Raw genomic sequence first — 18,023 nt, forward strand, 5'->3', positions numbered from 1 at the left:
AATTCTGAGAAAGTGTTGAGTCAATACCTTAAGATATCCTATTTTTCCACATCTCTGCAAAATAATTTTTAATCATTAACCTGTAATGTGCATTTAAATACAATTAAAAAACCATAAAATATAATTTTCATGTAATTTTTCATGCAGACACCCCAAATGCCTAAACTAGAAATTCAAACTTTCAAAGACATTTTGAAACAGTCATATTTTTTAAAAACTGTTTTTCATTGACAAACATGATTTGAAAATTAAGTAAAATTCCAAGTCACCAAAAATTTTGCACAAAATTCTGCTAATGTAACATAAACATTTTCCCTTAACTATAACAGTGGCACTTTAGTATATTTTCAGAAATGTGTGATATTCATTATGTAATACAATAAGGAGAAAAGATACAAAATCTTCAAAAGCTTGAATGCCAATTCATGTTTATTTTCTTAAAAATTAATAAAAGTGGCATAAATCATTTATGTCTATTTAGACATTTCCAAACGACATTCATTAATTTTGTGGCATTTTAGCTATTGTGTTAGCTTTCCTCTCCTATAAGCGCTTTCTAAATAAAGTTCTCTGGGAAATTGTGTCCTCTTGTGGTCACTGGCAAAAACAACATGTTTTCTGCAGAACAAATCAAACCAAACAATGGCAGTAAGACTAAAGGCTTCAGGAAAAGCCAACTTCGAAAAAAGGAAATTCCTTGAAGTGAAGAAAGGCGAAAGTTATGAGTAATCAGAAAGAGAAGTTTAATTGGAAAAACATAGACTGCAAATCATTCAATAGATATTTAAATTACTGATCATCAGATGATTAAAAAGACAAGTAATGCTTACTATGTAGGAAGACTATAACCATGACAAAAGCCCCTATGAATAACCATGTATTTCTTACAATCAGTTATTCCAGCAACTATTTGAAATAAGTAAGGTAACAGTATTTTTCAACAATGTTAATTGGCAGTTGAGATGAGACAGGACACCAACTCTCCAGCCTGCATACCCCATAAGCTTAAAAAAAAGGTGGGGGGGAAACCTCTTCAAAACTCCATACTTTTTCGTGTTCTGATCCTGCTCTTCCTGATCTATGTCTCCTCATCTCATCCTTATTTTGAATGCAGAATATAGATATTTTAAAAAAAAGTATAAAATAAGGGGCAGGGCAGACCTAGGAGACCCATGCAGGGGGAAAGACCACAGTTTCTGGAACCAGACTGAATTCTGAGTCCACCACCTATCTTAGGACTTTAGACCAGCCACCTAACATCTCTGTGCTCAGTCCCCTCTGAGTAAACAGGGATGCTGAGCACCGTCTCTTCTTATGGTTGTTATGATGATGCCTGGCCCATTGTAAATGCATTATATAAGTATTCGTTCAATAAAATACAAAGCGGTAACTAAAAGTGATGTCGGTTATAACCAGAGATAAGTAATGCAATGGAAAACTGTTATGCACATCCTAAATAATAGAGTTTTCTTTTTACAGAATCATAATAAAATAGGGGTTATTTTAAAAAGTTGTTACCTTCTGACCTGAAATCCTATAAATGCCAATCGATTCTTCAATTCCATCTAGTACAAGTATACATGGCTTTAAACTGATAGAAGCAATGAACGCTTCTACAAGAAGTGAAAAGACCAAGACATTTGAGTCTTCATTAAGAATATCCGTTTCAAGCTGAGTACCTACAGCATAGAAATTTGCTCAAATTAGGTGAAAATGTTTCCATCATTGCTAAAATATGTTAATAGACTGAGGAGGCAGAAGAAGTTGGGAAAAACAAGTGCTACTCACAGCTGTATAGATGACACATACATGTCTACGTGTGATTAGCATCCTCCACATATTCAACTCAAAAGGGATAATGATATTTACCACCAGATGTCTCCAGTACATTTTCAGGATTTTATATAAAAAATGTTTTTGTATAATCAAAAACATTACTCTCATTTTCCAGGATGCAAAAATAGATCATGTTACAAAGAGTTTGGATGGGAAGAAAGAGAAGTCCCGTGATCTGTGAAGTTCTCGCAGCTCCTTAATGTTGGGTGCCTGTTTAGGGTCACGGCCACCACCCTGGGCTCTTCCAGTAATGCACATGTACAAGCAGCTCTCACCTACTGCCTAGTCTATTTGGTCCTAGCCCATCTGAAACCTTATGGAAACAATCCTAAGTTCCTCAGCCATCATATTAGACCCCAGACCTTGCATTCTGGATGTTACAAGTTCTTAGGGAAAACTAAGCTGTGAACTAGCAAAAGGGCAAAAGAAGTAATTCGAGAGGACCAATTTTCAGATTGCGATTAAGTGCCCTGGTAGCAGCAAGCACAAATTGTAATCACCTACTTCATATCCTAACATCACCCATCTAATATTCTAAAATCATCTACCTAATATCCTAAAAGTATTTTACTACATAACAACTTCTATCTTGCTTTTCATTTTTCAAAAGCAGTATTTTCCATAGAAATTCAGGCACATCAACTCTAGAAAATCAAGTCATGTGTAGAAGCTTTCATGGGGTAAGTCTCTCAGATACACTGAGATTCTGCTAGAGTCCCTGAGAGTAATGTTTAGCAAATACTTATTGGTTGCCTGTTATGTGAACGTTCTGTGCCAGCTGCCAAGAGAAGATAAAATGGCTGGGATATAAAGTCAAGCATCTAAGGCATTGGAAATGGGTTCTGTACACAAATAGCCACATTTCAAGGCAGAATATGAGTCTTAATTGAGCTTAACGCATCATCATCCTTTGAGGTTTTTTAAAAAAAATCTTTAAAATTATGGACACTACTAAAATTTCAGACCCTAAATGACAGAATTTTAGAGCAGAGGGGGTTCTTAGAAATCATCTAGTCTAGTCCAAACCCCTCATTTTGTGGACGAGGAAACTGAGGCCTGGCAAGGCGAAGGGATGTGAACACACAGATCATCAGGAGCTTTGAAAACACGTATTTTTCTAATAGTTTGTTTTCAAGCTGTGTAGCCACCATTTCTTGGCGTGGATGGCTCATCAGCAGTCACTGCGGAGCCACAGACGCATGGACTGTCTGCCTCTTCGGCAAAGCTGGCATTGGGGTTAAGTGACAAATTGGACTGAATGAACCTCAAGAAATACCATCTGACAAGCATTAAGCATAGCCTCACTAATATAATCAGCAAAAACATAATCCTAGGCAAAAAATATATACACTCAACGATGATGTATATCCTGGTATCTAAAGAAAAGCATTACGTTTGGTGTTTTTAAAATCACACTTTGGGTGACTATAATTATTTTTCCTCAAAATGATGTCGAAGATAAAGTCAGCATTACTAGTATTGGAAAATGTTCCTAAACATTTCTCCTTATTCTGTCAGGACCAATCTGTGACTACTAAATGACAACGGCCCATTGCCTAATTTAAAGGTAACATCTCAACTGCTTAAAGACCCACTCAATGACTTGGGGATTGATGAACTCATGCACTTTTTATCAGTGCTGTCTCTCCTCATTCAACACAGATTTACTGAGACGCTTCAATGTCTGTGCCAGGCACTGGTTATGACAGTATCCAATAAAATAGACATGATCCCTGTAGTCACAGAACTCATATAAGAAGACGATAATAAAACATGTAATGACCAGACTATTTGTAAGTTACCTAAGACAGCGGTCCTCAACCTTTTTGGCACTGGTTTCGTGGAAGACGATTTTTCCACGGACAGACACTTGGGAGGGTTTTGGGATGATTCAAGTGCATTTCATTTATTGTGCAGTCAAACCTCTCTGCTAATGATAATCTGTATTTGCAGCCGCTCCCCAGCACTAGCATCACCACCTCAGCTCCACCTTAGACCATCAGGCATCAGATTCTCATAAGGAGCGTGCAACCTAGATCCCTCGCATGCACCATTTATGGTAGGGTTCACGCTCCTATGAGAATCTAATGCCACTGCTGATCTGACAGGAGGCGGCACTTACACGGTGATGCAAGCGATGGGGAAGGCTGTAAATACAGATGAAGCTCACCCACTGCTCACCTCCTGCTGTGTGGCTGGGCTCCTAACAGGTCACAGACTGCTATTGGTTCCTAACAGGCCACAGACTGCTACTGGTCCTAGGCCTGGGGGTTAGGGACCACAGACCTAAGGGACCAAGCAAGGTAAGCACATAGTATTTGGAAGGAGATACCCAGGAAAACTAAAATGCAATTGGACCAAGTCTACACTTGCTGCCTGGTCAAAGTTAGGGGTGAGGGAGAGAGGCATCCATCAGCCCTTCCTATGGAAGGGGCAACTTTTGAATAGAGCCTTAAAGGATGAGAAGGGGCCAGGCATGGTGGCTCACGCCTATAATCCTAGCATTCTGGGAGGCCAAGGCAGGAGAGTAGCTTGAGCTCGGGAGTTCAAGACCAGCCTGAGCAAGAGCAAGACCTCATCTCCACTAAAAATAAAAAAATTAGCCAGGCCCTGTGGCACACACCTATAATCTCAGCTACAGGGGAGGCCGAGGAAGGAGAATTGTTTGAGCCCAGAAGTCTGAGGCTGCTGTGAGCCATGAGCCACTGCACTCTAGCTGGGGCCATGGAGTAAGACTCTGTCCCAAAAAGAAAAAAAAAAAAATGGATGAGAAGGATTTCACTGCCCTGAGAAGAGTGAGGGGCATTTCAGGAGAAGAGAACTAAATCAACGAAGACATGGAAGGATGGAAGGGATGGGTTTGCTCCAAGGAGACCAAACCTGTGGGGCAAGGGGCAAGAGACTGGGCTGAGAAGTCAGCCCTGCCAAGGATTTCTGCCTATTCCACATCACCAACTTGAATGCAGACTCTCCTGATATCCGATGCTGGGAGAAGACCCTTATGGAAATCATCCAAAACAGTGAAATTTTCCTCTGTTGGCTCAAGGAGGCAAGACCATGCAGTAATGAATGACTGGAACTCCAAGGACACCTGGGTTTGCATTCCCTGCTCTGCCCATGTATAGCTGTGTGAACCTGCCACTCTGAGCCTCAGTTTCCCTATCAGGGATGATAATGCTATGCATGAATGAATCATTGAGAGCATTAAATGAGATGCTGATAAAGTCCTCAGCACAGTGCCTGGTACCCAGAAAGCCGTCAATAAATGGAACTTATTGTTACTCAGGGCTGCCACCAGGTTCCGTGGGATAACACGGAGAGGAAACATGCAAATAAGAGAGTCAGTGACTCTACTCTGACCTGCGAAGCGTGTCTTCTGTGACACCAGCTGCCTGCAAGGCAAGCAAAGGGCGTGGGAGTCGGAGACCTGGCTACAGGTAGCTCTTATACACAAGGTCCCTTCATTCTGGCAAGCAGGGGTTGAGAACAGAGGAGCAGAAATGTGAGCGTCACAGGGAGGTGTTTTGGGGTCCCCAATAGGGAGGGTCCCTGGCTCACAGCCCACGCGGGAGCTGCAGCTGCAGACAGCTGAGGCAACAGGAAAATGCTCTGCAGAGAAGCTGAATCTGCTCGAGCACCTGGCCTCTGCGGCTGCAGTGTTCTCAACAGCAGCTCCTCCTCCTCTGCCCATAGCCTCCTCGCCAGGTGAAACCCAAGCTAAACGACCCTGGGGCCAGCCTTCTACACTCACCCTCCGGCCTCTCTGGGCTGCAGAGGTGACAGCTGCAAATTCTTGTAGAGAAGTCCTTCGTCTCCTTAATCCAGCTAAGGAATAGGAGTGTCTCGTGTCCCTCAACAGCCCCCACTCCCTGCTTCTTTCTCTAGCACAGGGAGGAATAATAAAAACAATAATAAATAACAACAATAATAATGGCAGCAGTGTGTCAGGCACCACTTTACATTCTTTACATGTATTATTTTTAATATTCATGCAGCTTCATGAGGTAGGTACTAATTAATCCTATCCTCGTTTTACAGATGAGAAATTGGGGCACAGAGAGCTTAAGTAAACTGCCCAAGGTCACACAGCTAGCAAGTCGCAGAGCCAGAATCGTGGGCCAAGTCCGGAACCACAGCGATTCCCTTCAGCCTTCCACCGTTAATGCAGAAGGCTGTTCTTTCAGGCATAGAAGGTGACAAGTATTCCTAAACTGTTCCTAAATTTATTCTACTGTTGTCAGCCTGAAGATCTGTTTGCTTGAAAGATAGCAGCTGTTTTTATTAGGAGCTTTCTGCACCCAAAACCACACTCATTAAAGTAACAATTCACTTTGGGAATAAAATCATAATTGGGCATGAACAAGTGAGTTTACATCATCAGCCTGGCCAGAATGAGCACCTTTGGGACGTGCCAGAATAGGATTAGTCATTGTACAGACACGGTCACACCTGCTTCTACTGATTTTGATTTTACCCACTTTAAATGCCCTGGGAACAGCAATCACAGAGACCTCATGCACACATGTTCACCCCTGTGTACTCACAGACACCCACCACATGCACAGAAAAGAGATGCAAGTACTTGTCCCCTCATACAGAGATGAGATATATACATCAAAACTCACCCTGGGGCACCCACGTACTCACTCAAAGCCCAGAGGCACACATGGGTACAGGCCCCTGCATGAGAAGAGAGGAACTCCCCAAAGCGGGCAAAGTCAGACACAAACATGTAAATACACAGCAGCGTACTGATCACTAACAATCACTAATATTTATCAGTGCTTACTAGATGCCAAGCACTGAGCTCAGTGCCTTTGTCTTTCATACATCATCTTAGTTAATCCTCTCAACTACGTGCAGGTACTTTTAAAAAAATTATTATCAACATTTTACAAAGAGGAAATTTGAGTCACAGAGGGTTAAAATAACTAAGGTCACACAGCTAATAAGTAGTGGCACAAGGTTTGGATGCAGGTGATCAGGCTCCCCAAGTGCTCCTGGCACAGTTAGGCACAATGCAGATCCCACACGACTGGTAACATGCACTGGCGCGTGCCCTGCATCTCAAATATCACGTGTCCAAGGCAGAGTTCTTGATTTCTCTCAAAACCTACTTCCCCTCCCCCATCCCACCAATGTTGGCCCATCTCAGTCAACAGCCCTCCCCACCTGTCTGGTTTCCTAAAGCCTAGAGCTAGGAGTTCTCCTCAATTCCTCCCTGTCCTTCAACCTGTATGTTCCGTTCCTCGGCAGATCCTCAATCCCCTCAAAGCCCTCCACATCCGCTGCTATTGTCCTCTCCAAGCCACCATCACCTCTTGCACGGACCTTTGCTGTAGCCTCTAACAAATGTCCCTGCCTCATGCTTGCGTCCCTACATCCATTTCCCACATATCAGACTGATTTTGATCTTTTTAAAATAATCAAGTCATGTCACTCTCCTGCTTAGAACCCTCCACTGGCCTCCCATTGCATTTAATAGAATCCAAACCTAATATTCTGGTCTACGAACCCAGGTAAGAAGTGGCCCAGCCTTCTCCTGCTTCATCTGGTGGGACTCCCCCTGCAGCCCCTCACTGATCGGCCTCACTGGCCCTCTTTCCCTTTCTAATTCATTCAACTCTGTTTCCAGCTGCGGAGCTGTATTACCTTAGCTGTTGGCTTTGCTGGAAATGTTCTTTCTTCTGGTCTCCAAGTGGCTGGCTCCTTGTCAATCAGATCTCCCCAGAGAGTGTGGCAGAAAGGATGGCTCTTGTCCCACAGAGGTTTATGCTCCCCTTTCCTTAGGGTGTGGTTTGCTTTCTGTTCCCACTCAACTCCCGGTGAAGGCATGTGGGCCCAGTGTGGCCAAGTGCTTGCCAAAAGAATGGGCCAAGACTTTTAAGGAGCAAGAGTGCCTCTTCCACTCTTGTCCCCTTCCTCTAGCCAAAAGCAAAGGACTCTGAGGCTGTAGGGGATGACACAGCCTCAAGATGGAAAGAACCTGTGTCCCTAAATCACCACATGTATGAAAGCAACTTGTTACCTGCCCAGGGACCCCATGTCAGACTGTTACATGAGTAAGAAATGAGCTTCCATTTGAGAAGCCACTGAAATGGGATTTAGTTGATACAGCAGCTAGAGTTACCCTAACTAATACAGACACATAGTCCTGACTACTCAAACAGCCACCCTGTCACCTTATCACATCACTCTGCTTGGCAATTGTCATTATTGGATGTTTATTTATTTGTTATCTGCCTTTCTCAACTAGAACATGGTATCGATGAGGTTGTGACCTTATTCGCCTGATTTACTCCTGTAGTCCCAGACTGGGAAGCGTGTCTGGCACAGAACAGGCAACCAACAAATGTCCTGTAATGAATGAGTAAATGAACATGCTCAATGAACACTTACTGAATTGCAGAAGAGGAGCAATGGTTAGGAGGCATGTCCCGCTGGGGTCAGTGGGTGGGGGTGGGGGGGCTTGTATTTGTTTCCTTTAACAACACTATTCCTGAAATATCTACCTGGCTGCCTCCTCTCCTTCGGGTATTTATTTAAATGTCCTTTCCTCAGTGAGACTTCCCCAGACTGCCCTATTGAAAATCCTAACAGTTCCTGTGCACACACTGCCTACCTTCTTTCTCTGCTTTTTCTTCGTAGAACTTCCCATCATCTTCCCCCTCCACAAATAACATGAAAACTACATGAAGTAAAGACTTTTGTCCACTTTGTGCACTGCTGTATCCCCACTGCCTGGAATAGTGCCCTGGCACATAAAGGTACTCAATTAATATATGGTGAAAGAAAGAAAGAAAGAAAGAAAGGAGGGAGAGAGGGAAGGAAGGAAAAGGAAGGGAGAGAGAGGGAGGGAGGGGGAGAGAAAGAAAAAAGAAAGAAAAGAATAGAAAAGAGAAAAGAAAAGAAAGAGAGAGGAGGGAGGGAAGGAAGGAGAGAGTGAGTTTATCTCCGTGAGGGGAAGAGGCAGGTAGATATGTAAGTGAGAGAACCTGGGGTTTGGATCAGAACAAGAGAACAACGGCCACATGAGCGGAAGAGAGAGCCATTCCTTTCTCACCCACCAGACATTTTCTGAATGAATGGGAGAGCTGAATTCTGTTACCGTAGTTTTTGTGCTGTAATTCCGTGATGAAGTAGTGGATCACAGACATGATGTCACTGCTTCCACAGGTGCTTCCCACAAAGTGCGGGATCATCAACATGCTCGGATATTTATTTTTGAAATAGTTCACTCAGTTGGCAATCAGAGTGGACTTCCCACAACCACGTTCTCCAGACAAGAGCAAAATAGACTTGTAAGTTGGAAGAGAATTTATTCTGAAAAATAAAGGGGTGAAATGCAGTCAAGAATATTTACCAAGAAAGGAAGGCAGGCAGGTGGGGAGAGAGAACGCAGGGAGGGAGAGAGAGAGGGAGGGAGAGTATGAGAGAGGAAGGAAGGAATAGAAAATTTCCCGGCACACATTTTGCCTCTAGCTCTAGTCTCCATTTTGGCTTCAATTGGCTTCAAATAAGTCATTCATCCTCTGGGTTTTAGCTTGGTCCTATGTAAAATTAGGAGGGTAGACAGTAATGTTGGAAGGCCCTTCCAGCTACACAGATCCTAGTGTTGTCCAATAAGAACCTAAGGTTACGTAGAGGGTCCAAGGCCTGGGTAGGGAAACTGTATCACACCAGTTCACTGCCCTTGTGTCTGGCCTGCTCATTCCTTCCTTGGGTTACCACCACCACCACCAGACTGATCTATGGTTTAACATCATATTGAAAGAGAATCAAAACTTGAAGCACTCATATGCCAAAAATTCCCATCAATCCTGATGACCACAAAATTAGAAGTTAAACTAAAAAAAAAATCATCAGATAATGACTTGCCAAGAAATAGCCTGTTCCTCCACCAGGGTGTGTTAGCTGGTAATACTACATAAATATGATTTCTTGGAACTGACAGGAGAATAACAGTAATATAACTTGTCTTGTTGCTTTATTTTTTAGTGAAAAGCTTCTGGACAGGATCATGAATATCACTACATATAGACTTTAGCCTTGAGCCTTACACAGTTATGACTCAATAAATACATGTCTAGTGATTTTTCACTGATGTAAATTCCATAAAGAGAGCAGATACCAGGCTTACCTTACTCACTACTGGATATTTAGTGACTAGCACAGCACCTGACCATAAACTGTTATACGAGTGAATGAAATAAAATGAATTGAGATTCAGCAAAGCAGGAGGATCAGCCTGAAAACTGATTAAAATGGAAAACTTAAAGCAGTGTCATTAGAAGTTACTTTGTAAGAATTCCATCGCCATTAATATGACTTAGGAATCTGTGCTCTATTGAGGAAATTATTTCACCAGCAAATTGGAATGGGCGGATTAGATTTTATGCTCTGCATCCACCTTTGCCCTCATTCGCTCTACCCTTCAACCAAGCAGTGAGAGTGAGCTCTTCAAAATACGTCATATAGGTAGGTCATTGTTTTGCTCAAATGTAGTGAAAACACAAGTCCCTACAATGACCTGTGAGACCAGACAAAACTCACACCCTCCCACCACCCAGTATCTCTCGGACCTCTGCGCCTCCCTACAGCTCTGACTTCCTTCCAGCTGCCTGGTCTCCCTGCTATTTCTCCAGGCTCAGGGCCTCTGTGTTTGCTATGACCACTGTCTGGAATGCTCTCCCTATCCATATTTGCACAGCTTGTTCTCACACCTATTTTTAGTAGCTACCCAAATATCACCTTCTCAGTGAGGGCTTCCCTCACCCTACCAGATGGTCTATTCCCTTTCAAAGTTTCATTTTGCTCCATAGTGCTTGAAGGCATCTAGCATACAACATATTTTACATATTTATTATGTTTATTGCCTGTCTCCACAATGCAAGCTCCATGGAGGCAGGGATTTTTGTCTCTTTTATTCATTGCCATATATCCTGTGTCTAGAACAGTTCTTGGCATGTAACAGATAAAATCAAGGAAGGAAAAATGCAAATATGATGCATCAACATGATTAGGGCTAAAATCTTAAAGATTTCTTCTCAAGAACAAATAGAAAATGAAAACACTGAAAGCAATCTGCAGCTCCTTTCAAAGTGAGGTAAAAAAAAAAAAAGAATGCTATGGATGCATATGGTTGGTTATTAAAACAATGCTTTGAAACTTGAAAAGAACACTCCTTTTCTGTTGACCTTACACTCTATTCAGGAACTTATAGTACAGAGCATTGTTTCCAAATGGCAAAGCAAACAAAGCCCTGAATGTTTTCACATAGCTAATCTAAAAGGACTTATTTAATTGTTGTATCTTTACTGAGCATAATAATTTGAGTTGTTCAATTGCAATAAAATTTATTAAACTTCTTATCTACTCTGAAATACTCAATTATAATCTAAATGAGAAATAATTCACATACCAAAAAATTCAGTTTTAAAGGATACAATTCAATGGTTTTCATTATGTTTACAAGGTTGCATAAACATCGTCACAATTTAATCCCAGAACATTTTCATCACCCCAAATAGGAAACTCCGTACCCATTAAGAGTGATTCTCCATTGCCCCACTACCCTCATCCCCCAGAAGCCACTAATCAGCTTTCTGTCTCTATGGATGTGCCTACTCAATCTAACAATTTTAACACAAGACCTATATGTTTCTCCTGTAGTCATAAAAATATTGACTGAGTACCATATTGCACTAACCAAATCGACTGCTTTCCTCTCGGTGTGGGTTCTCAGAACCTTAAGAATGTTGATAGCTCTGCACCTGAGTGGACCAAACTGGTGGATGCTGAGCCTGGGACAGCGATGGTGGAGGACAGCCCTGAGCCATCACAGCCACTCAGGGTTTATTCAAAACCACAAAACTCTCACAGGATAAAGGAGATTCATGGTAACAGCTGGAAGATAAGGATGGAAGAAATAAAACTATCCTAAGACTCTCCCCATTCCTAGGGATGAGACTGGGAAGGGCGACTTAAGACAACCTCAGCTTTCTTACTGCAGGCCTCAGTAAGGTGGTAAACAGGGTGTGCCACCACCCAGGGTGGGAAAGATATAGAAGTTGTATTGCAGAGGACACTAAATAAAACAATGAAGGAGTGTGCACATTGGATAAGATAACTCAACCTTTTACATACAAACACAAAGAATGATATGGCCCATGTTGTGTTAGTATGTGCTGGTTTAATATCTGAATGTAATTAATAATGAGCTGATGATATATGTAGAAGCTCTTCGTAAACTATACAATACTATGCAGATGTGTTATTCATATTTCCTAATCTAATTTCATCTCTTTAAAGTCATTACATCATTCTTGGGAACTACTTAGACCAACTTTGATGTATGGGAGAAAAAAGAAGGCAGATTGATTCCCTGCCCTCTAGGAGTTTATAATCTTCTTGAGGACACTGGAAGAAAGTATGTGAAATACCAGAAAAGCTTTGCAAGTGGACAGTGATATCCGATGAGGAAATTCTAACACAGGGATGGCTTTTAGGGGGTCTCTCTTGCAGGAAGGGATGGGCAGCGAACAGGAGAAGTGAGGAAAGACATCCCAAATTTAGGGGACCACATTTACCAAAGTCAGGCTGCTTCGTGTGAGCCCCATGAAAAGTCTTGGAATTTCTTGACTTCATACCTGAGAACAGAATCTAAACTGGAACCTGCTGCTGCATTGTTAAAATCAAGTTCCACATCCTCTAAGGCAAATCTTTCCAAGATTTCAAAGGTCCTGTTTGACTCCTTGGAAATAACAAACACTTGCTTGCACTTCTCAGGAAACTCTTCATGATAGAAACGTTCAAAGCTGTGCTTGTAGTCTTGATAGTCAAAAAGATAAGTTTTAATATCTTATATTTGTAGTTTCACATTTTCAATTGTACATGGTTATTTATTATAAATGCCCAGGACAGTATCTGCGTCTTGTATCTGTATCACCTTCTTTCTATTTGGGCTCCATATTTCACAGTTCAATCTATATGTCAGTGAAAGAAAACTATAGGCAAACAATTTAACCATCCTCACGCTATTTATATATGGAATCCTACTTACAATTCCAAGTTATTTCATGATCTCAGAATGACAAGGGCAAAAAACATTAGAGTTGCTATATACATTCTGTCATTTTTATAAATTGTCAGCTAAATATGAAGTTATCTAATTCAATCTTGTCGGGTATCTGTATGTGTCTGTCCATGGCAGAGACTGGGGGAGTGGGGTATATTTTTAGGATAAGATGCCCGGGGTTGGATGCAGTGGTTCACACCTGTAATCCCAGCACTTTGGGAGGCCAAGGTGGGAGAATTACTTGAGGCCAGGAGTTTGAGACCAGCCTGGGCAACATATGGAGACCCCCATCTCTACAAAAAAATTTTTTTAAAAAAATTAGCCAGAGCATGGTGGCATGTGCCTATAGTCCCAGCTACTTGGGAGGCTGAGGCAGGAGGATCACTTGAGCCCAGGAGTTCGAGGCTGCAATGAGCTATGATCAGGCCACTGCATTCCAGCCAGTGCGACAGAGTGAGACCTCGTCTCAAAAAAAAAAAAAAAAAAATCCCGATGCCCTAACAAAGACGACAACCACACATACAGTTGCAGCTCTGCCACCGGGCAAGTCCCTTAAAGTCTCTAGTAAAATAAGGGGGAGGGCCAGACAATTGGATGATCTCTGGAGTTTCTGCCAGTTTCAATTTACTGCAATTCTAAACTCATTGCCCAATTAAAGTCAGGGTGTTCTAAACTGCTGAAATGCTCTGTTATCCTTGGAGACATCCATATTCCCCAAGTTTGTTTTTTTAGGGGTAGAGGCAGTTATCAACACATGTAGGAAATGGAACAGCAGATAGGTTAGCCTGGTAGGTTCCCAAGATACTCACCTTATATTTTCATAGTTAACTGGGATGCCCTGTAGTTCAGGTTAGGGCCAGAATAGACCTGGAGGACCTACAGTCTGGCCAAGGTCAGCTTCATGTTTCAACAGCTTCATGTTTCAAGATCTTAGAATTTGGGATGACCTTACAGTCCAACAGTCCTCTTGTGCTAACCTTAAACCTCACCCACTATTCTCAGGTATCTTCAAGGACCTCAAAAGTACTTCTAAGAGTCAAGAGTATAAACTGATAGCTCTACATTATCTCTTACATTAACAACCAGCTGGCCAAATGGCCCATTGCTACCCTAGCTGTGGACTTTGAGATTTTGGAGCTAACTGGGTGATTAAAGAGATTCAAAGATCCAAAAGAAAAAGAACTTAGCACTTCCTTCTAAAGCTTTTTTTTAAATAATCCATCCACTCTGTATGTTCTAATTCAGACATTTAGACCACATATATACATTCAAGAATAAAGTCTAAAACAAGCTAATGTTTCAACAATATCCAAAACCAAAGCTTAAGGAGAATAATAGGAAGAAATAATCTGACCCTAACCTAAATACACAGAAAGGCTTGATTCCTGAACACATTAGTGAATATTAATCAATAGATGTGATTCAGATTGAGATTAATAAAAGAATATTAATATTAACCACATTTCTGACTTTAGCCAAATATACATATTCTTCCAGGACCCATTTGGTATTATTCATTCTCATTAGTTATTTACTCTGTACCTAATACGTGCCAGCTGCTGTTTTTAGATATTGTACTAATACATACATTACTACTCTCAAAGCAGTTAATGTTAACCCATTTTGCAGAAGGAAAAAACTAAGGCTTACCAATGTTAAGTAATTTGCTCAAGGTCACACAACTAGGAACTGAAAAATATAGGATGTGAGGACATGTATGTCAGATTCTAAAACGCCAAGCCTGTAGTAAATATTTGGGATACTTTTTAGCTGCCCAATATCAATTTATCCTACCCTAGTTTCAGTAACAGCCCTAGATTTTCATTTGGGATCCAACCATCCCAACTCTCAGTTCATATTATTCCAGTGAGTCTGACTCCACTTCTAGCTCCAGAGGTGGCCTATGACCCAGGATTAGCCAATCAGAGCATCACATTCTCTTGGCACCAGTGATTGAGTCGGATACAAGCATATAGCCCTGGTCAGGCAAATCAGAGACAGAAAGACTCAATGCTAGGCCCTGGGCCACTTGACTTGAACCTGAAGCTGCTACAGCCATCTTCCTCCATGATAGAAGAGCCGAGGAGCTGAGCCAATATCAATCGGGACAGCAGAGCCAACCTGAGAAATAGGGAGAGACAAGAGTCTGGTAACATCATTTCATCATTTCAGCCACTGGATGAAGACTGAGCTGAACCAGACCTAATCCTGGGCTTTGCAGTTATATAAGTGAATAAATCCCTTTTTGTTGAAGCTAGTTTGAGTTACTTGCAACCAAAGGAGTTGTGACTGATACAATCTTCTTTTCCAGGGTCCAAAATGCTTTCACTTGAAGGCAGAGTTTTGTTTAGCCAGCACAGGTTGGTCTGCACCACCACCCCTACACTGAATTCAAATGACTTTAGGTGAGTCAACACTTCCCCGTTTGCTGCAGATCCATCTGCTCGCTATCATGTTACAAGGACAATTGTCTGCCTGGTCCCTGAAAGCATTTGAGAGTGTAACACCTGCCACCATTTTGCATCCCACATTAATTGGGCCCTTTCATCACTGATTCACAACCTTTTTTGGGTCATTAAGCCTTTTGAGAATCTAATCAAAGTCACAGGTCATTTTCTTACCCCCCAAAACACATATATGCATATGAACATTCTATTTTTCATATAATTTTATATTATCTAATTTTCATATAATCATCACAGATCCCTCCTGAAGTCTGGTCTAGGGAAAAAATCTGGGCCATACTCTTCCCTTTTTAATCTGATACATGTCCGCAAGACACTATTTCTAAAACTAAAGGTAATCATTTCACTTAAAGGCAGTATTTCTCAAACTTTAATGTGCATGCAAATCTCCTGGTCATCTTACTAAAATGCAAATTTTAATTCAGTAGACCTGGAATGGGGACCAATATTCCACATTTTTAATAAGCTCCCAGGTGCTGCTGAGGCCACCAGTTCAAGGATTACACTCCATAGTAAAGGTGAAGGAGAACAGGCATGGATTTTAGAGTCAGAGGGCCCCAGGTTCGAATCCTGAATTTGTCCCTCACTAGTTATGTGACATGGATAACTCACTTAATTGCTATATAATAGTTTTCATTTGCTCATGTGCAAATCCAGAATTATAGTACCTACCTTGCAGGGCTAAACTTTGAAGATTAAATGTGATACATACACGAAGCACCAGACAATTAATAAAAGTTAGTTCTTTTCACTTTAGCTCAGGATTTCTCAACCTCAACACTATTCACATTTTGGGCTAGATAATTCTTTATCATAATGGCTGTCCTATGGATGCCAGTAGCTCTCCCCCAATTGTGACAACCAAAAATGTCTTCAGACATGGCCAAATGTCCCTTGAGGGGGCAAAATTGGCTCTGGTTAAGAGTCACTGCCCTAGATCCACATGTTAACTGCTAGATATTTTGAGTCTTCCCTGAGCTCCTTAACTTCCTACATAATCTTCCATGACCCATTATTTACCCTTATTTTCAGTTTCAAAAATCTTCAAAATAGAGAAATATATACATATATAGTCATAATTTTAACTGCTTAAGGAATATTTCCAATTATTTAAAAATTCCTTTCACGAGGAAGACCTACAAAATATTAACTTCATGTTGATAATAGACTTAGCGATCTCTATATTTACTAACCTATATTTTCCATCGTTAGAGCAGCTGGGTAAAGTTTTTCTATCACAACCGACCAGTCCTTGAAAAGCAGCTCATCCAACTCATGGAGATTTTTATAAAATCTGACAGGGAGCCCTTTACTAATAATCTTGGCCTTAAGCTTTCCAATCCTCCATTTTTCCTCATCATTCACTGCAGAACCTGAGGGCAGCCTCTCCTCCTTTTCCTCACCTAAAGTCTTCAGCAGTGTGGCTCCAGTCCTAAAGTAAAAATACTGAAATTGAGACTCATTCATAAATGCTGCTTGAGTGATCTCAAACTCCGTCAGACTACAGTTGGGACTGTCCAGGACCCAAGGATAACCGTTTCTTGCAGCAACATAGAGATTCTGTTCTAGTTTGGATAAACTTGACAAGTCGGTTGCTTTGGAGAACACGAAAGGTGAGTAGTCAGGGAGAAAGTCTCCATATGTCTGTCCCAGCATGCAGATGAAAAAGGGAAGGCAGCTGTTCACATAGTCGAGACAGAGCTTCAGATGCTGGGAGTGGAGACAAGAATACTGTCTAAACAGGTTGGCTGGTAGGAGTTTGGGGGCCCCCAACGCTGATCAACTCAGGTCCACAGCTTTGAAATAGGTGCCCCGGGAATTGCAGAGTTCATTAAGCTGGGGGAAGATGTTGTTTGCCAGAAAGTCTCTGTCTTCTTGAAAATCATTCAGAGTTGAGCAGATGTAAGGCTGAATGGGTCTGTGGGGCTTTAAAATGGATTGAGCATACATTTCTACATTCTTGTTTGTCTTCTGGTTCATTTCTCCTCACTCAGGGATGACACCACACTTAAAATACAACAATTTTCATCCTGGTGCAGCCACCGTCCTCCATGGCTTCTAAATCTTCCTCCTATTTGTGTTTGCTATGAACAGATGGAAATCTTGCCCCAAAATTGTTTCTTTCTTATTGAAATTGGAAGGTGAGAGATGCCAACCAATGGATGGATCAAAGTTGAAAAACAATCTAGTTTAAGTTAAAACTGAAAAGGAAAAGACACATTCATTTTAGGATTACAGGCGGTTCATGTCTGCCCTACTCTGCCAAAGCTTTCGCTGAAGAACTGAGAACCAAGAGGTGAGTGGGCACTGGATGTCGGGCCTCCCCTCTGCCTCCCATTCCACTTTCCCAGCGTTCCTGTGGCCAGCTGCTACTTCTGCCCCCTGTGAATTTGGAAATTATGCAACGGCACTTGTGCGAAAGGACAACAAGTCCACAAAAGGAGCCCAATATCTTCAGGAGCAGAACAAGCCAAAGAAGACCCATGACTTCAACCAGAAGCAAGAATGAAAACAGGTATGACATTGAGGTCAGGACAGGAGGAACAAATCAAAGTATCAGAAGGCCTAAGACCAGGAATGCAGCTGACAGATAAGAGGCAGGGAAGTCTGGGTCTAAGATCCTAATGGAGCTCAGTGATTTTTTT

General features: G+C 41.7%; 1 protein-coding gene across 1 annotated transcript in view; it reads right to left on the reverse strand.

The window, feature by feature from the left end:
* Positions 1 to 17,358, reverse strand: part of LOC105815111 (tetratricopeptide repeat protein GNN-like) — a 64,051-nt gene extending 46,693 nt beyond the window's left edge. The window contains 4 exon segments of the mRNA XM_012650247.1: positions 1,519 to 1,679; positions 8,945 to 9,174; positions 12,492 to 12,666; positions 16,572 to 17,358. Coding sequence (XP_012505701.1) covers positions 1,519 to 1,679; positions 8,945 to 9,174; positions 12,492 to 12,666; positions 16,572 to 17,358 — 1,353 coding nt within the window.
* Positions 17,359 to 18,023: the final 665 nt, after the last annotated feature.

The sequence above is a fragment of the Propithecus coquereli genome, unplaced genomic scaffold (genome assembly GCF_000956105.1).
Source record: "Propithecus coquereli isolate 6110/MARCELLA unplaced genomic scaffold, Pcoq_1.0 Scaffold316, whole genome shotgun sequence".
Classification (NCBI taxonomy): Eukaryota; Metazoa; Chordata; class Mammalia; order Primates; family Indriidae; genus Propithecus; species Propithecus coquereli.